Source organism: Armigeres subalbatus, chromosome 3, assembly GCF_024139115.2.
Source record: "Armigeres subalbatus isolate Guangzhou_Male chromosome 3, GZ_Asu_2, whole genome shotgun sequence".
In the NCBI taxonomy this organism is placed as follows: domain Eukaryota; kingdom Metazoa; phylum Arthropoda; class Insecta; order Diptera; family Culicidae; genus Armigeres; species Armigeres subalbatus.
In genome coordinates, this window is record NC_085141.1 from 1894102 (window position 1) to 1914649 (window position 20548).

The following is a 20548-nucleotide window of genomic DNA, read 5'->3' on the forward strand; positions in this document are numbered from 1 at the left end:
AAAGATTCATTGAAATCTGAGGAACCGCAAACATCACAAAGTCCACTTGAAATCTGGTTCGTAACGATTTCGTAAAAGTTCGCTTTGAATCGCTAAATCCATAACCAAGAATAAGCAATAATGCAATAATTGATTGAAACCAGTGAAGATTTATGGATTTAAATTAGGATAAGATTTAAATTATCTGAGTATTCTGTCCGCAAAGATCTTTTTAAGTCCAGATTATTTCTAGAATCGCTGCCGCATGCATAACTGTCTTAAGGGTCAAACACAATGCTGGGTCATCGCAGATTTCAACTTCATCGCATATGGATCCGGCCATATGCGATGAAGTTGAAGTCTGCGATGACGCAGCATTGTGTTCGGGCCATTATATTGCAATGGATTTCATTTCAACATGGGACGGTAACATTTACGCTTTTGGCGGCAGTATAGGTAGAATGTGCATCGATTTCGGAAACAAGCTTGGTGATCTAGTGGCTACCGTTTCTGCCTATAAGCAGGAGGTCGTGGGTTCGATCGCATGATCGTCCTTTTCCTATGATTTATGCCTTAGTTTTTTCTGTGTTCCACGTTCTACCGAAACTATTCCTTCTGCTATACCTTCCACACTAACAGCTTCAAAATCTTCCATAGGACCTATGAGAGGTCGTAAAGTTCTCTGCACCTTTGTAGTAAGAGATGCAGCTCTCGGTGGTCACGGGTGGAAGTGATACGCTTGTAACACTCGCGAATTTTTGCAAACCGCAAATTTTTTTAATCTTTATTAAGGTGTTTTTTTTTTAATTTTAAATTAAGTTCAACACCGCGCGAATCGCCTAAAGCCAATGCTAATACCTTAACTTTTGCTCAAACTGGCTGTTTAGGATTAGCAATAAATGTAAAACTAGCTTTACGTTAGGTCAACTGGGAGATTGGGGGAGAAAAATATCGTTTGATATATGTACTCATATTGCTCACCAACACATGAACCTACTTCTACTCTGCTGTTAAAATTAGAATAAAGTCAGTTGATAATCGTTGCCCAAATAAAACAGTCGCTTTAAGATTAAAATTCTAGTAGTGCCAATAAAGTGGACTTGTTATTTGCTCGCCGTATTTGATTGGAATTTTATTGGGTGAAACTTGGTGTCCGGAAGTGCTAGTGAGTCAGTGCCGTTCGAGTAGGGTCCTCTGAGGCCACATCCTGCCACTCCCGAGCCGTTGGTGCAACATAAACTGGTGCCGTGACCAGGATTGTGGCAATAACTTCCGCGAAGACATCGCCGATCGTCTTTGCATCCGTCCGCCGGACAACGAAGCCGGACTGACTCGCCATTTTCGACGCCGATCCAAGGACAATACCAGCTATTCAGTCCTTTGTCCTGGAACCGATCCGACGCCATCCCAGTAGTCCTGGTATTCAATCTACTGCCATTGACCTGCATGCTTCAATAGCCTATTGTTGCCGAGTGACGCCAACTGATATTTGGCCACCGTGTCATCTGGTGCTTCGACTTTCTGCAACAGTTCCTGGGATTTTTATGAAATACAAGGCCTGTTGAGATCAGGCAGAAGGTAATTGCCTGTCCAACTAATGTATTTCGTTTTTGTTGGTGCTTTTGAGATTTTTATGCTTTGCATGTGCATGCCGAATCGTCGCTGAGTGATCGAAGCAGTGAAGTGAATCACCGACCCGCCGAGCTGCGAACGACTTTAGTGCCCGAACGTGCTTCTTGTGATCGCTACCACGCCGTGGTAGGTGCATCGTCCCGTTCCTTTTGAGAAGCTACGAACTGTGTACCAGCAGTGAGGCCTGTGATTGTTCGTGCTTGAGGAAAATCGCTCGTGACGTCCGATAAATTGGCAACTACCTTGCTGTGACCACGCCGTAGTCCGCATCGTGATCCATCCATACTCCTTCTGCTGTGTTGCTGCTCAAAATAAATTTACAAGGCATTGAATTTGCCTTGGTCAGGTGAGAACCTTTCCAAGTGAGTAGTCCTGTTTGCGCCAGTGCTTCTTGGTCTTTTTCGTTCGCCAGGTTCTATTCTTCGGTGCATCGTTCCTTCAAGATGGCCGACGAACGTCGGAAGCAGGTGCTGATATCCCGTCGCACCACGTTGCTCGCCTCGCTAGGTCGTGCGGAGCAATTCATGACGCAATACCAGGAGGAACGGGACAAGCTCGAGGTGGATTTGCGGTTGGAAAACCTGGACGTGCTCTGGCAGGGGTTGGAAGAAGCTCAAACCGAATTAGAGGACACAGAGGAGGAAAATGAAGGCATGGTGAGAAATTTGACGTACCGCTCTAACTTCGAATCGCAACTCTTCAAAATAAAAGCTTTTCTACGCTCTAAACTTCCGGCTCCTATTTCTATGCAAGCTAATCTCCCTCAAATTACCGCTACTGGGGCTCCTTCCACTCTAAAGGGTCTAAAACTGCCTACTATCTCATTGCCTGAGTTTTCCGGGGACTATAAAGACTGGCTAGCTTTTCACGATACGTTTTTGGCGCTAATTCATACGAATTTGGAGGTGGCAGACATCCAAAAATTTCATTATTTACGAGCTGCTGTTAAGGGTGAAGCCGCTCAGCTCATCGAGTCGATTGGGATCAGTGCGGCCAATTACCAGCTGGCATGGGATGCTCTTGTCAACCGTTATGCGAACGAATACCTGCTTAGGAAACGTCATGTACAAGCTTTGTTGGACTGTCCGACGATGAAGCGAGAGTCTGCATCCGCCCTGCATGCAATAGTTGACGATTTTGAAAGGCATGTGAAAATTCTTGGTCAACTAGGTGAACCGGTGGAGGCATGGAGCACCATGCTGGAGCACATCTTGTGTACACGGTTGCATGATGACACTTTGAAAGCGTGGGAAGACTATGCGTCCACTTTGGATACTGTTACCTACAAGCACCTTGTCGAATTCCTACAGCGTCGTATGCGGGTCCTCGAATCGATTTCCGTCAATCAGCACCATCAACCAGAGCCAGCGCAGCCCCCAGCCTCTTTCTCCAAAAGGTCATTCCCGATGAAAGTTTCTTCCCATGCTGCCGTCGAAAGTCCTTCCCTGAAATGCTATGCTTGCGATCAACGTCATCTGTTAATCAAGTGCTACAAATTCGAAAAGTTGCCGATCTCCGAGAAAATGAGTCTCATTAATTCCAAACGCCTTTGCCTCAATTGCTTCCGCAACGATCACCTCGCGCGAAACTGCAATTCCAAGTACAGTTGTAAAGTTTGTCAGAAACGTCATCATTCGCTCATCCACGCCGCCTATGTAGACCATTCCAACCATGCTGCTACTCCGTCTTCGTCGAGCGCTTCCACATCTTCTGTGCAAACCAACGTAGCTACCACCGAATCAGTTCCTCTAGTATCAGCTTCCACGATAGCAGAACCCGAAAATCAAGTGTGCAGTGTGCCGATGCAAGGTTGTGGAAGAAACGTCTTCATGCTGACAGTAGTTCTGAAAGTCGTCGATTGTTATGGTCAGGAACATCTGGCGAGAGCATTGTTGGATTGTGCATCGCAGCCGAACATCATCTCCGAAAACATGGCGCAGATATTACGTTTGCCAAGAAGTAAGGTGAATGTTTTGATCCATGGGGTGGGTGAAAAACCGCAACAAGCTCGGAATTCGGTTCGAACTCAGATTCGCTCCCGAAAAGAAGAATTCGCTATCAACGTCGATTTTCTGGTCCTCAAAAGTGTCATTCCAAAACTTCCCACACGATGTATCAGTTGACGATTGGAATTTGCCTCAAGATTTGTTCTATGCCGATCCAAACTTCAACAAAAGCGCCGGAATCGACATGATAATAGGCAACGAACATTTCTTCTCTTGCTTCAAGTCGGCTGCTAGGATCCACCTGTCTGATTCATTACCGCTGCTAGTAGATAGCGCCTTCGGTTGGATAGTCTCTGGTGCCGCCAACAATCCCAAAAACTCCCGTGAAGCCACAGCCTGTTCCATTACAGTGATGTCCTTGGTATCCCTCGAAGAAAGTCTGGAACGTTTTTGGGAAATAGAAGAGCTTCCAACTAGGTCCTCCTACTCTTTGGACGAGAAGAAATGTGAGGAAATATACGCATCTACGGTCCACCGGAACTCCGAAGGGCGTTATGTCGTTCGCCTTCCAAGGAAAACCAACTTCCACGAGCTTGTAGGAGAATCAAAACAGCCGCACTGAGGCGATTTGAGCTGCTCGATCGCGATTCCCACCTGAAAGAAGAGTACCAAAAGTTCATGCAAGAATACTTGGACTTGAACCATATGCGGTTGGCCTCCGATGAAGAAGAAAGTTCGTGACAATGTTTCCTACCTCATCACCCTGTGCTGAAAGAGTCCAGTTCGACGACAAAAGTACGTGTCGTCTTCGACGCATCCGCCAAAACTTCTACTGGCTACTCCTAAATGAGGCACTTCTTGTAGGACCTGTAGTGCAGGACGATATCCACACCATATGCCTCCGGTTCCGTACATTTCCAGTGGCTTTGGTAGCTGATGTGGCGAAAATGTATCGCCAGGTTTTACATCATTCCGACGACACACCATTCCAGCAAATCCTTTTTCGCTTCAATAGATCTGATCCTGTGCAAACGTATCGTCTTCTTACCGTAACCTACGGCATGGGGCCGTCTTCATTCCTAGCAACTCGTACCCTCTTGCAACTGGCCGATGATGAAGGAAAAGCATACCCGCTAGGAGAACCAGCACTCCGAAAAGGATTTTACGTTGATGACTTCATCGGCGGAGCTCATTCCGTAGAAGAAGCAATCCAGCTGAGGACCGAATTGGGAGAATTGATGGCAAAAGGCGGATTCTGTTTACGAAAATGGACCTCGAACAAGCTAGAAGTGCTAAAAGGACTAGAAGCTGACCAGATCGGGACTCAGTCTACAATCAAGTTCGATAAGGATGAAACGATTAAGGCCTTGGGGATAAGCTGGGAGCCCGAAGCCGATGTGTTCCGTTTTGAGACAACGTTACGACCAACGCAAAGACCGATCACGAAGAGAGTCATCTTATCCGGAATTTCGCAGCTGTTTGATCCGCTAGGAATAGTGTCACCAGTAGTGGTTCGAGCAAAAATGCTAATGCAGCTCCTGTGGTTGCAACCTTGCGGCTGGGACGATGAAGTATCCAGCACAATCGCCGACAAATGGGAAAACTACATCCAACAACTGCCAATGCTGAACGACTTCCGTGTGCCACGATACGCTTTACTACCACATGCTGTGATTCAACTGCACACATTCTCCGATGCATCCGAGTCGGCTTACGGTGCATGCACGTACGCTCGGTCCACCGATTCCTATGGGCACATTGTTGTTAATCTCTTGGCATCGAAATCCCGGGTTGCGCCGTTGAAACGCATTACACTTCCACGACTGGAACTTTGTGCTGCTGATCTCGCAACGAAACTCCACACCAAGATCGTCGACGCACTCCAAATCGAAATATCTGCTTCCTATTTTGGTGCGATTCCACCGTAACTCTCCAATGGATTTGTGCGCCACCCAACACCTGGAAGACATTTGTTGCCAATCGTGTCTCCTCAATTCAATCTGCTTCCCAAGGAGCACTCTGGAACCATGTTGCTGGCAAGCAGAATCCGGCCGACCTAGTCTCCCGAGGCATGGACGTCAACGATTTCATCAATTGCGAGGAATGGAAACACGGACCGAATTGGCTTTCCCTACCAGAACGAAATTGGCCAAGCGGTAGAGTACCAGAGTATCCAAGTGATGGAAAAGAACGTCGAAAACTTATCGTAGCTGCAACAAGAAGCGAAATACTCGTCAACCCATACTTCGCTCGATTTTCGTCGCACACTGGAATGATCCGCATCACCGCATACTGTCTGCGGTTCTTCCGCAATTGTCGTGAAAAGGCTCGCACACAATACGCCAACGTCAACATGCAGCCCAACCGAATGCTGTCATCAGCCGAGCTCAACGCTACTCAAGCTCTACTCATCAAGCTAGCTCAGGCGGATGGATTCAAGGACGAACTAAAAGAGCTTCGCAGTGGTAACGCAGTTTCGAAAAAGTCGCCGCTTCGTCGTCTAAGCCCCATACTTGACCCTGAAGGCATAATTAGAGTGGGAGGGAGATTGAATTTGTTAGAGCAACCGTATATTATGAAACACCCTATCCTCCTTCCAAATCCTCACCCCTATACACGCCTTCTCGCTACGTTACATCACCTACGGTTAATCCACGGTGGCGGCCGAGTCACATTGGCCTCCATGCGCGAATACTTCTGGCCCATCCGAGGACGACGATTAGTGCGCAGCATCATACATGCCTGTTTCCGCTGCACCCGAGCAAGTCCCGTTCCCGCAACGCAGCAGCTAGGACAACTTCCGATTCATCGCATACGACCCAGCCGTCCCTTCTGCATCACCGGCATGGACTTTGCCGGCCCAGTGTACCTGAAAGCAATCCACAAACGAGCATCTCCAGCGAAGGCCTATATTTGCATCTTCGTGTGTTTTAGCACCAAAGCCGTCCATATCGAGCTGGTCGGAGACCTCTCCACATCAGCATTCCTGGCAGCATTCCGCAGATTTGTGTCTCGTCGGGGACGACCTACCGATGTCTACTCCGATAACGGGAAAAATTTCGAGGGGCAAAAACGAGCTGGAGCACATTCAACGTTTCTTCTTGGATAGCAACCAAAATATTCACTCCTTCTGCGCGAATGAATCCATCACCTGGCATCTGTGTCCACCAAAAGCGCCGCACTTTGGTGGACTATGGGAAGCGGCCGTAAAAGTCGCCAAAACGCACCTGTACCGACAGCTGGGAAATTCTCGGCTGACTTTCGAAGAGATGACGACACTGCTAACCCAAATCGAAGCGGCAATGAACAGTCGACCACTGGTACCTCTATCTGAAGACCCGAACGATTTATCGTGCCTCACTCCTGCTCACTTCCTAATCGGATCAACGATGCAAGCGATTCCAGAGCAAGATCTCACCAGAGTTTCCATCTGCCTGCTCGACCGCCTTCAAGCTACCCAGCGAACGTACCAACAATTTTGGCATCAATGGCGGCGCGAATATTTGCAAGAGCTGCAGCTGTGTGTGAAAAATCACAAGCCGAATGACGCTTTTCTGCCTGGTCGAATGGTGATCCTTGTCGACGAACAGCAACATCCAGTGAAATGGCCACTAGCTCGCATCGTAAGTATCCATCCTGGCCACGATCAGCTGACGCGAGTGGTGACCTTGAAGACTTCCCGTGGTATCATCAAGCGGCCAATTACAAAAATTTGTTTGCTTCCTTCCTACAACGATGGCGACGACGAAACCGTTCCGGGAGACAACAGCGAACGAAATAATCCTGATGCCGAACGAGATGACAGCGACACCAACAACGGAAAGCAGTAGAAAAACGTCAAGAAGAAAGGGAAATTAGTTGACAGATTGTTTTGCATATAGTTAAGCACCGTACACACTTTGTTTTTTCCTGTTGTAATTTTCAGTAGCGGGTATGCACAGTGGGAGAAATTGAATTAAAAATTTAAAATTAAATTATTTCAAGGTGGCGGCGATGTTTAGGATTAGCAATAAATGTAAAACTAGCTTTACGTTAGGTCAACTGGGAGATTGGGGGAGAAAAATATCGTTTGATATATGTACTCATATTGCTCACCAACACACGAACCTACTTCTACTCTGCTGTTAAAATTAGAATAAAGTCAGTTGATAATCGTTGCCCAAATAAAACAGTCGCTTTAAGATTAAAATTCTAGTAGTGCCAATAAAGTGGACTTGTTATTTGCTCGCCGTATTTGATTGGAATTTTATTGGGTGAAACTTGGTGTCCGGAAGTGCTAGTGAGTCAGTGCCGTTCGAGTAGGGTCCTCTGAGGCCACATCCTGCCACTCCCGAGCCGTTGGTGCAACACTGGCATTTCCTATTTGTCCTACCCACGACTCGCAACGTGGATGCGCCTCTGCCGAAAGCCATTTGGTCAAATGGCTTTCGACCGAATGAGTTTCGGTCAAATGACCCTTCCTCTCGAGGAACTCCACGATGGATCATTGATGGTCCTTGTTGGCCAGCATAACCTTCACGCCCTTGCTGCACAGTCGAAAGGTGCACTTCAGCCATTTTGCGATCAGCTGGCGAATTTTCGTACGCAAATCCGGCGGAACGCCCTTAACGAACAAAGGCAGCTACTTCTCCTTCCGCTCTGGTTGCACCTGCGGCAGCTGCAATTGCTGCTTCCTTCTCTTCGGCGGGATTACATCGTCGTCGATTTGCAACGACGAATAAACGTTGCTCTGCAAAAGTTGCTTGGATGTTACCCGCGCCTCCAAGGGCAATGCGCTTCGACCTTTCCCGTGACCGAGTCGATCACCGAGTCTACAATGGCGGGTCCGGGAGAAAACAACGCCAACGCGACGAAGCGAAAACGTAAACGCAACGAACGAACGAGAAAAAACACAATTATTGAAAAAAAAAACAAGTAGAGTAAAAACTATAAAACTATAAAGAACTATACAAATCACTAGCTTAGCACATTGTTTAACTTCCTCGATGTGCTAAAATGTGATAAAACGAAAACGTTAGTTCGACTTCAAATAAAGGTAGTAAAGAAATAAATAGGCCAAGTAGAATATTACTTGGATAAAATGCTGAAATGAAATCTGTCCAGCGTATTATTTAGCATTCATTTTATTCAGCTATCATGGAGATCACACATAAACAATAATTCAACTTAGATGCTTATTTGTAGCTTGTTGTTTGTTGAGTACAAACACACCTCTAATGACGGTAACTCGAGAAGGTTATCAAAGTCAACCCAACAAGCCAACAATCTTAGATTTAGTTAAATTATGCGAAAACAATATTCATCTGACATTATTCTCTCTTCTCCGTTTCCGTTTTTTCTAGGCCAGACACCACACTTGAAACCTTTTCACCGATTCCAACCGCATCCGCTCGTTTCGTTGGCCATTATCCTTCCAACCTTGTTTGGATAAAAGGCCCCCGCTTCGAAGCAATTTTCCTATTTCCACCGTTGCACGACCCGTCGTCGCCGCCATATAGCAAGCCATGTGAAGACATCCACTCGACCCGTTCACAACATACTGCGATTGATGCGTAGCCAGTGGTAACGACACTACTCATCTCGCATACCGCTTACTGCTGCTCAATTGCTGCGAGCTGGGTGCCGAAAAGAATGTAGGATGAAAATTCCAAGCACCAACGATTACACTGTCCGCTGCTGTTCGTGCTTTTCCCGTAGTTGTCCCCTCGCGGCCATCGTCATCAAGTTGGACAACACAATATGCACATTACTTCGCACGGCGGCGGCATCGGTGGAAGAGGTCGTTCCGGAGGCGCCTTCATCACTGGACCGGGAAAAATACTGCTCTGCTGTGTGCACATTCTTCTCGTGCTGATCAACGATGGTAAGCGTTTTGATTTATCTCCCACCCAGGGTTTTTTTATTTTCCAACTCTTTTTCCCTCGAAACCACCTACTGCGTGCGAGCATGGAACTGGACACGAGAAAATGGGGCAGCCGAATATCAGGAAATGCGATATCTGTCGATCGGAGTAATTCAATAGGGTGTGATTTACTCTTCAAATTATTTTTGATGGTAACAATGCTGTGAAATTATGGAGATTTTGAACAAAGTTTGGGCCAATGTGACAAACAACAGAGACGTGATGCCCCCTTTCGTAAAATCAAGCTCTTGACCAATGTTCGTCAGCATTTGCAACATTCATCTTTCTCCTCATAACTGGCTACGATATCATCTAATGACGATAATCGAGAATCTTCTCTACCTGAAAGTATTCCAAATCAAACTGTGAATGTAAATAGTTGTCAATGCTACGGCAATCGATCGCCTTATAAAGAACACACAAAGCGTTGAAGGCAAGGAATTCAATTACTACCTATATGCAAACATATGAGCATTCTCTCTTTCACTTGTTGTCAATTAACTAGAGTTTTTTTAATGGAGATCATGTTTTCTTACAATTTTGGGGTTTAAAATTTCTGAGATTTTTTTATAGAATTTGCAATCAAATTAGTTAGATTAGGAAAACACTCGATTTCCAAACAAAGTTACACCCTACTGACCCAGTTTTCTCGTGTATCCCGATTTGGATCCGCCGCATGAAAAATACCATTTGTAAATTGTTCATTCCTCGCTTATTCATCATCATGTCGCCCCTTGTCATACCACCCTTAAAAATGCAGCTTTCGTCGATGGTCTACGCAAGGGGAGGCTCATGGTGCCGGCGAGCTACACGGCCCAAATGGACGATTTGGACATCCAATTGCAAACGGAGGACGCCCCGGCCGAGCTGATGGCCAACGATGCATCCGATCTGAAGCTACAAATTTCGCTTGTCAAACCAACCGGTGGAACGACAATCTCACTATTGGACATAAAACCGGATGTGAATCACAACGTGACGCAAATAAAGATTCCCTGTGGTTATTTCATGCACGGAGGGGTTTACGAGTTGAGCGTTGAGCAGCCGGTCGTCAACACGGCAACAGCCGGCATTGAGGTTGACGAGCGATTGCGGCAGCAGTTGAACGTGAGTTGGCCAACGCCAACTGTTAGTCTAGTGCCTAGTACGATCAGTACATATCCGGAGGAAATTGTCCGGGGGAGCCTACGGTTCGCGGATGTTCGATGCCCGAACGCGACGGCAATTAACGATGATTCGGCCGACGTGCCGGAGTTCTGGCTTGAACTAGTCTACTGTGGGCGCAACGAAGCATGCCCAGTGGAAAATATTTCCAAGCCGCAGATACTGTTCTCGGAGCAAGTCCGAGGTTTTCCTAGCTCTAGAGTTATTAATTTTCGCTGTGATCTTTTCGGATTAGCCGGATATTATATGTTACATTTGCGTTCGGCCCACCACGACCCAACGTTATTAGGGATTTTAAGCGGGGCCAGAGCGTTGTTGAAAGCCGATTGGAGTAAACAGTATGTGTTTACGGTGCACGCTAGAAGTATATTTCCCTGTGATGCTCACAGCTCCGGGATCCACGTCCTGTTCCAGTACCCTTCCTGTATTCTGAATCAATCGGATCGGGTAAGGGTTTATGCAAAACTCCGAGCGGACGTATCATCACTAGTGCCTCCAACGTCGCTGCATTACATCGCCGAGCAACGGGTGACAAAAGGGCAGCATGCGCTGTATTTCGAGTGCGACCTGTTCTATGAAAAGTACATCGAGTACTGTTTCGTATACGTGAGCCAGGCAATTTCCGGTGCCGTTGCCGATATACGGATGGACTGTGTGCCAACGCTTCCGGTTTCGCGTGAGTTGCCCTTCGCATGATTGAAAAACGATGTTGGTAATTTCATATATTTTTTATGCACTTTCCAACAGCCTCCGATTCGGGCGGATGGGGACCGTGGAGCAATTGGACGCACTGTTCGACTACCTGCCGCGGTGGGGTGAGAAATCGGTATCGGTTCTGCGATTCGCCGCCCCCTCGATATGGGGCAAAGTTTTGTGAGGTAAGTGGAACGAATATTTTGTAAATGGGATTTTGGTGTTTGGTAGGATAATTCGCAAATAGGGCATGTTTGAGGGTAATTCACACAGTTTATTGCTATTATTATTGTTTGAAAAATTAGATTCCAATATTGAACAACGGGATAAGATCTTTGTGATTATTCATTTAAATAATCAAAAAAGTGTTTATTTTTCCACAACCTTTTGCTGAAAGGTATCCTTTAATCCCTTGGCATTGTTTGTGGTACCCTCAAGGGCCTCAAGGTATTTTCGTTGTACATTCATACTCTTTTCTGAAATACGCCTTCAGTTTAACCCTTTTTAAGCAAAGAATGACTATAGGATTTTCATTTAGCTTTCATCCATAAAGATATCTAAACTATCATTTTGTTAACTTTATTTTCGTGATTTTTATAGTTATAAACTCGTCACGTCACGTCTAACTATCAAATTTCTGAAAGAATTTGTGTGATTCTAAAGAATTTTCATTAGCACCAGGACAGATTTTGAGAAAAAAATGCAATGCATCTTTTTATGATAAGTTAAGATAACAATTCCACTGGAAAAAGAAAGTTTTTTTTACGTAGGACTAAGTCCCTATTTTCGATAGGCATTTGGGGTACATTTCAAAATTTGGAAAAATGAGACCCAAACGAAAAAAATGATAAGTTTTGAAGACTGGTATAGGTGGCATTACGGAATTTGATTGGCAGGGTAGATGGGCAGGAAAGAATGGTCTTCAACGCACTTGGAGGGCAAAATGGCTCAACTAATAAAATCTTTCAAAAGCTCACAGAGAAACCACTTTTTTAAATAATTATAAAATAGTTTCTGCACAATTATCGTCATATCATATAATCAGCGTCGTAGCGTTTAGTTGGCAGGGTTGGCCCCCGCCAAGGGCGCCAGGCTTTAGGAGGGCACCGAATTCCAGAATTCCGCTATGGGAAATCATGACAAATTATTCACAAATTCACTGGTTCGAAGTAATACAGATTAAACCTCTTATCACGATCAGAGTTTGAATCCTAAGGAGAATTAGAAAATCTCTCAATTATGTCTGTATACACTCTCGATAGGTAGCATACCGTGAGAGACGTTTTTTGGTATCCGTTACGATAATGAACTGATTCGGTGGGGGGGGGTCTACAACCCATGATAAATTTCTTTTAATAAGCCCCAATTGCGGGGGACCCCGGTTCTGATGATGCATTTCAACTTGTTTTACACAGCTGTGCGAAAAAATGTGGTCCCCAACATAAAATAAGCGAGAACAAAGCGTTTTATCAAACCCCCTCGGTGGGGCCGCCTATCCGAATTTTTTTTTTTTCCAACTTGTATACAAGTGCGATAGTTGGTTTGGTTTTTGCCTCTCTTTTATCGTTGTTCGTTATCTATTGAGAGCGACTTCTGCAATCCCTGATCACGATTCTCTCGGTGACTCAATCGTTTGACGTATTTCCAGAAGGCCCTGTTCCTCCAATAACTGATACAGGTTATTACCGAATGGTAACACTTTGTGTATGGTGTTGAAATGCTGGGAAATAATTTGTCAAGTTAGTGTCTAACCGTCATTTCAAAACGGGAGGGCGATGAATCAAAGCGGTGAATTTTGGCAAAGTGGGTGGCAAATGAATACGGCTACCAAAAATATGAGCTCCAGAGGCTTCGATGAGCCAATTTATCTCAAATTCACACAGAACGCTGAAAAGGAAGAAATGATCAGTCGAGGTACGAAATACTAAGAACCTACAGCCAATTCGCATCTTTGAAGTTTATTTTATTCCTCGTGAAACTCGCAATTTGGAGATAAGTCCGATATTGTGATGTTTAGGAACGAACTAAGTGGGAATCCAGCTACGTGCGTGTGTGGTGATTGCGCCTTTTCGACGCCTCTCACCAACTGTAGGTGCTATTAACACGAGAACGCCATCTTGCAAGTCGGCGTCCTGTTGCCGGTAGTTATCCGCTTGCCAATGGCCAGGAATTACCATTTGCCTGGCCGACGTTTAGTTATTCGTTTCCGGGGTTGACAACTGTTGACCCCAGTTCGTGAGACGACTTCCGTGGACTAAAGCTATCTGGTCGGGAGACAACTTCCAGCGAGTCCCCGAGCTTGGCAAGACCTGCAAAGTGAGAACCACCGAGCCTGCTAACATCCTGCCCAGAGGTGCCGGGACGACCGGGACCGACGGGCGGTAGCACGCCACGAACGCCATTTTGTCATACGGCGTCCTGACAACGACAGCTATTGTTCGTCCCAGTTTTTCTCACGCATCGTGCCAACTAATGCCGTGTTATCGGCTTCCGTCAACGGATGAAAATTCTGGAATTTACCTCGGCCATAAGATCGTCGACAAGCAACGCCTCGCGGACGCGACGCCGCTGGGTCATTCGAGGACCATCTGACCAACAACCGCCGGGTCATTCGACGACCATCCGGCTACTCACTAAATCTCTGTATCTCATCGCCGCCCATACCGCTGAATAAACTATAAAGGTAAAGTGTAATGAATAAATTCTATTTAGATAACTCACCATTCGAAATCTCCCTGAGACCTGGGAAAAAAGAGGCTATTTGCGCCCATCCCGGAAGCTACCGTTGGTCAGACCAGCAGCTTGGAGTCTAGGCTAGTCCCCTTCTGGGATAGCAAGAGCTCCCGCTGTCATAACGTTTGCAAATGGAAAAGGAAGGAACAGGAAATGCAAATGGAAGGGAGCATGAAACAAGCTTCTGGGGAAGGAGCCCTACATAAGGACTTAAATAAGCCAAAGGCGAAACACAGAGTAGACTAAAAAAGCGTAAATCAAATACATATAGTTTTTGTTCGCGACTAAAAAATTCAAACCTTTATCTAATAATAGATATTCGGAAGTAATGATAAGAAATTTGTGTGAATTTGAGATAAATTAGCTCATTTTATGCAGACAAACTATGCGATCGCATTTGATCCAGTGTAATTTTTATAAACTGGTAAAGCTTTTAACGGAGAAGAGTATTTGAAATGATGGTATGCTGAATATGAGAATATGCATCCAGGGATTTCAGTAACGACGGTAACTGACTTTCGTCAAAGTTGAAATTTATTGGTTCAACCAAAACAACCAGTGCCACCAAACTACCGTCAGACCCACTCCAAAAATTCATATATCTTGATCCGAATAGGCCTGTTGGTTATTCCGGCCATCAATCAACACACTCTGGAATTGTTTTGTTCTTGACACGACTTGGACCGATCGCTATTCTCACAATTAACCAATTCACTCCAAAGTTGATTTTCATTGATAGATCAGTAGTTTTTGCAAACCACCGACCAAGCCACTCTGGAGTTGGATTTTTCGCCATCCGAAGTTCATCCAATCCACTCCATAAATAGGGTTCTTCTTGATGTAGCTAGGTTCGATAGCAATCAAACCATCGACTGGCACAATTGAGAGCTATTTTATTGACCTAATTAAATCCTATTTTTTGTCGTGAATCCACGCACTACTGGATCTAGTTTTTTTTTAATTGCATTGGATTATTGAATCTTTCAGAAAATCGTTAAACTTCAGGGGATTTCTAGAAATATTCTGGTCTTCTAATAACCCTCACTTTCTATCTATTGGAACACATGCTGGTTATAGAGGCTTGAGCAAAGCAAAAATTCATGAGATCCTCCCCGCAAAAAAGTTAATTTTTAATCTCCCTGCTCTTAACACGCTTTTTGTTTTGAACATCTGCAAGAGTGATTGGCGCCCAGTAAAGGTTTCGCCAAGGGCGCTGGGAGTCCTTTATGGGGTTTTCCCCAGGTTTTCCACTCGAATTTATTTTCTGAAATAGGACTGATATTCTCTTACGAGATTTTTCAACGTTTTGGATGGCCTTCAGTGTATTGGAATGCAGAAAGATCGGTATAACGTTTTTTGGCAGGTATCCAAGGATCTGTTGGGAAGGGTTTTGATAGCTGCCGAAAATATATTCGAGACCGTTGTTGCGTAGGTCTTACGAGCCGAACTTCATAACATTTCGCGCAATCTAGAATGTCATTATGGGGCAGGCAGAAAAAAATTCAATAAGTCATATAAAAGACAGGACACCGTCTTCGACCAGAGGTCGTACAGACTGAACACTTAACACCTAGACAACGGACAGGACATATAACACCCAGTGGACCGGGGCCCTCCTTAGCCATGCGGTAAGACGCGCGGCTACAAAGCAAGACCATGCTGAGGGTGGCTGGGTTCGATTCCCGGTGCCGGTCTAGGTAATTTTCGGATTGGAAATTGTCTCGACTTCCCTGGGCATAAAAGTATCATCGTGTTAGCCTCATGATATACGAATGCAAAAATGGTAACTTGGCTTAGAAACCTCGCAGTTAAATAACTGTGGAAGTGCTTAGTGAACACTAAGCTGCGAGGCGGCAATGTCCCAGTGAGGGATGTAATGCCAATGAAGAAGAAGAAGAAGAAGGGACCGGTGGAAAATTTTCGATCACGAAAAATGTCCTCCCTACCGGAGCGGGAATCGAACACACACTCCATAGCCCATGCGTCTAGACGATTGACGTCGCCAACCGCACGGCCACGAAGCCCACATGATTTCTTTGATCTGGGCAGCATGATCTGGGCTTGATTTGAAACAAGCATTGCGCTTCTACTTGATTGTAGATCTGACGACTTGGATTCAAGAGCGTTTCGAATGGCCTTCAGTGTATTGAAATGCAGATATATCGGTATACCTTTTCTTGGCAGTATCCAAAGATCTGTTGGGAAGGGTTTTAATAGCTGTCGAAATAATTTTGGAGGCCGTTGTTTCATGCAATCTAGAATGTCATTATGGGGCACGCAGAAAATTTTCCAATAATTCATTTAATTTCTTTGAACTGGGCGAAGGATCTGCGCTTGATTTGAAACAATCATTGCGCTTCTACTTCATTGTAGATCAGATGACCTGAACTCAAGAACGTTTTGGATAGCCTTCAGTGTATTGAAATTCCTAAAGATTGGTATACCGTTTCTTGGCAGGTATCCAAGGATCTGTTGAGAAGGTCTTTTGATAGCTGCCGAAAACATTTTCGAGGCCGTAGTTGCCTAGGTCTTACGAGCTGAACTTCTGAACCTTTCGTGCATTCTAGAATGTCATTATGGGGAACGATTTTTTTTCGATAAGTCATTTGATTTCTTTGAACTGGGCAGGATGACCTGAGCTTGATTTGAAACAACCATTGCGCTTCAACTTGATTGTAGATCTGACGACCTGAACTCAAGAACGTTTTGGATGACCTTCAGTGTATTAAAATTCAGAAAGATTGGTTTAACGTTTCTTGGTAGGTATCCAATGATCTGTTGGGAAAGGTTTTGATAGCTGCCGAAAACATTTTCGAGGCCTTTGTTGCGTAAGTCTTACGAGACGAACTTCATAACATTTCGCGCATTCTAGAATGTCACTATGGGGTACGCAGAAAAATTTCCCATGAGTCATTTGATATCTTTGAACTGAGTAGGATGTACTCTGAGTATTTTTGTGTGCACATCACCTTTCGCTTCTATGGTAGAATTCAAGACCTGAACTCACGGATATTTTGGATGAACTGGAATGTTCCAACAATACATAAAATTGATCACATATATGTCTACAGTTTTTTGTGATATTTTTCCCTCCCGTCTGACACAATTTGGTTTATTTCGTGATCACATTTGAAGCAATATGACCAAAACTCTTAGATCAGGGATATGGCTTTCAATATCGGTAATTACTGCAGGGTTGTTACGAAGATCCTGAAATATTTTCCGCGCCAAATCCGTGCGACTTAGAACTAAATTCTAAGCAAAGACACGTGAAATGTAATTTCTTTTTATCACAATTTCTGAACGTCATCTCTTCAAGCTCGTTTTTTATAATATTTTTATTTTTCAATGGCAATACATTCCAACTGGAATGCCTGCTTCTCAACTTAGTACTATATGAGCATTTTCTCTACATACTAAGGATCTGTCTCATTTGGAGAATTAAACTTAAAAGTGACAGTTCAAAAATTAAAAAATCACCCCGTTATAAGAATGGCAGGTGCTACCCAGCAATTCCAATAGGACATCGATGGAAAATGATTCGATATCTGTCAAAAGTAATCTTGCTCTGCGAGCAGGGTTATTTGATAATTATTGAAATGTCACTTTTAAGTTTAATTCCAGTTTAATTATCCAATTGAGACAGAGCCTAAGTAACCCGCAGTTAGTATTACAACCACTCTAGACGGCCCTATTCACCACTAGGAGTACTAATGCTAAGTGAACAAGAACTAAACAGCCAAAACTATTTCAAGCTTTTTAAATGAGATGATGGTTGTGGCATGTTCTGTTCCGTTATTGTCAACCACTAGGAGTACTAATGCTAAGTGAACAAGAACTAAACAGCCAAAACTATTTCAAGCTTTTTAAATGAGATGATGGTTGTGGCATGTTCTGTTCCGTTATTGTCAATTTATTTTTTGTTGATCAAACTTTATAAAGTTCGACACAAGATACATTGATATACAAAGGTCAATAATTGCTTATAGATAAACATGACAAATAGTAGAAAATCAGCCAAAACCGTAATTCTTCTGAAGTAAAAAATATGCAACTTTGTTGTAATTATTCATCAAAAGACAAACTTGCGTAGAAATTAAGGAATTAAACAATGCAGCTCCGGTTTTAAACAAAACTTTTGTAAAACAATTATTTGAATTCATGGGTGCTCAAGCTCCGTTGATTTGCCAGTCAGAATCCTGATTTGAAGCGTAAATTCCTTCGGAAATTCCAGAGGAATGTTTTCAGAAATTTCTTTCAAAATTTGGCGGAATAATTTGCATAAACTGATTGTAAGGGATAGTGGCATCTATAATTCACTAGAATTTTTACTCAAAACGTAAATTGCCTACAAACATAACTTGTAGGTTTTAGAGAATTCAAATAATGAAATAAATATGTGGAATCGTACGAATTTTCGCAAAACCGTACAACAAAATCTTTATTAAAAATAGCGTCAGAAATATAGTAAATAAAAGTATTTAATCGTCATATCCCTTTTTTGGCTGATAATAATGAGCAATCACTACTTACGTTTTTGTTTTCGCTATAAGGTGGGGTGTCTACTCACATCCATTTGCGTCAATAAATCAAGTCTGTTCTACCAGATCCCTGAAGTGCGGCATCTATACCGACGTGGCATCTCAACCGGATTTACCCTATCCAATCAAACAAGTTAAATTTTCTGAAATAATTTTCGTATAATTAGTATTCCTGACTTTCGTGACAATCTGATAGCACTTCTACGCAAAGTATCGCCGCAGAGAGGAAGGTGAAACCTTCAGCTACCTGTTGGTGGTGTTGGTATGCGTGGGAGTGCTATCAGATTGGACAAACCGACGTTTGAATCTTTGTGTGCAGAGTCTCATACGTCCTATTGAATAAGTACCCGAGATTTTCATGTTTCCGTTTTCATGTTTTTGTATTTTTATATTTTTATTATTTAATTTTTTACACTTTCATATTTCCATGTTATATATTTTTGTGTTTTAATATTTTTATATATTTTATTTTCAGATCTTCATATTGTCATATTTTCAAAATTTTATACTTTAACATCAATTTTTATATTTTAATTTTTTTAATATTCTCATATTCTCATGCTTTTATGTTTTTATGTGCTCATATTTATGTACTCATATGTATTAACTGGTGGAATTAAATGGACAGTACTTAATTCGTCTTAGACGGTTGAATACATTCCACTAAAAGAGGTATATATATATTTTTCTGAATAAAATTCTATTTACTTGCAAAACAGTGCGTATTCATATGCTTTGAATTGGAATTAGGGTTTTTACGTATAACCACAGCTATTACATTGTTTTCTTTATTACAATTTTACCAAATGTATTTATTTTACCAAATGTTGTATTACCAAATGTGTAAGAATTTCCTGTTTTACTTTAAAAAAAACCCTGATACCTAGCGAGGTTGATGCCTTTCTCGTTAAAAAAAAAACTAAACATATGAGTGAGTGCTTTTTAGGTACAGAAAATAGTATTTTGGCCATAACTTCTGATCCCATAGTCCAATCTGGCCAATTTTCAATAGCAAACAATGGGAGAGGGTTTTCAGTCGAATGGAACTTGTTGCGAGTAATTCGGCCAATGCTAAGTTCCAAAAAGTGAGTCTACAAAATTTTGTACACATACACACATACACACACACAAACATACATACATACACACAAACAGACATCACCTCAATTCGTCGAGCTGAGTCGATTGGTATATAACACTATGGGTCGCCGAGCCTTCTATCAAAAGTTTGGTTTTGGAGTGATCGCATAGCCTTTACCGTATACTTAGTATACGAGAAAGGCAAAAAGTTAAAGTATAGCACTAACTGGGTGCCGTTTTCCGTTTCTTGAAACTTCAAACAAATCGTCAGCGAAGTCTAGATTTTGACGAAAATAAACGGAATTCGGCGGAACGGATATTTTTTATAAGACTGCCTCACTATAAAAGCTCATCGAATTTATGTAATTTGGTGTTGCTTGAAATTTGTAATTCTTCTTCTTCTTCTTATTGGCATTACATCCCCACACTGGAACAGAGCTGCCTCACAGCTTAGTGTTCATTAAGCACTTCCACAGTTATTAACTGCGAGGTTTCTAAGCCAGGCTACCATTCGTATATCATGAGGCAAACACGATGATACTTTTATGCCCAGGGAAGTCGAGACAATTTCCAATCCGAAAATTACCTAGACCGGCACCGGGAATCGAACCCAGCACCCTCAGCATGGTCTTGCTTTGTAGTCGCTCGTCTTACCGCACGGCTAAGGACGGCCCCTCAGTGTGCGGAATTTAAAACAATTTTCATAGCATTGATCTATCTTTTTGCTTTTGAATAGAAATAATTCATTCATGTAATAAAGTATTTTTATTTATGTGGATTATATTTCGCCTGAGATATTTGTTCTTGCTTTATGGCTTTTTTAGTCTGAAAAATATTCAAACGGGTTCACATTTGCATTGTCCGACGATTCGGCTTGT

The 20548-nt window shown here is 43.3% G+C and overlaps 2 protein-coding genes across 4 annotated transcripts in view; both read left to right on the forward strand.

Annotated features, from left to right (window-relative positions):
* LOC134227949 (uncharacterized) overlaps positions 1 to 20548 on the forward strand; it is a 181051-nt gene that overhangs the window by 117449 nt on the left and 43054 nt on the right. For all 3 annotated transcript variants that reach the window (XM_062709663.1, XM_062709664.1, XM_062709662.1), the window contains 3 exons: positions 8900 to 9420; positions 10220 to 11299; positions 11371 to 11501. In XM_062709663.1, the coding sequence (XP_062565647.1) occupies positions 9297 to 9420; positions 10220 to 11299; positions 11371 to 11501 (1335 nt within the window). In that variant the 5' untranslated portion in view covers positions 8900 to 9296. The remainder of the gene's footprint in view (positions 1 to 8899; positions 9421 to 10219; positions 11300 to 11370; positions 11502 to 20548) is intronic.
* LOC134221419 (uncharacterized) lies at positions 2055 to 3734 on the forward strand. Its single transcript, XM_062700611.1, has one exon. The coding sequence runs from the start codon at positions 2055 to 2057 to the stop codon at positions 3732 to 3734; it is 1680 nt and encodes a 559-aa protein (XP_062556595.1).

Bases quoted from the DNA above. Each gene is read 5' to 3' on its own strand.
- LOC134221419 (XM_062700611.1), top strand. From the start codon at position 2,055: ATGGCCGACGAACGTCGGAAGCAGGTGCTGATATCCCGTCGCACCACG.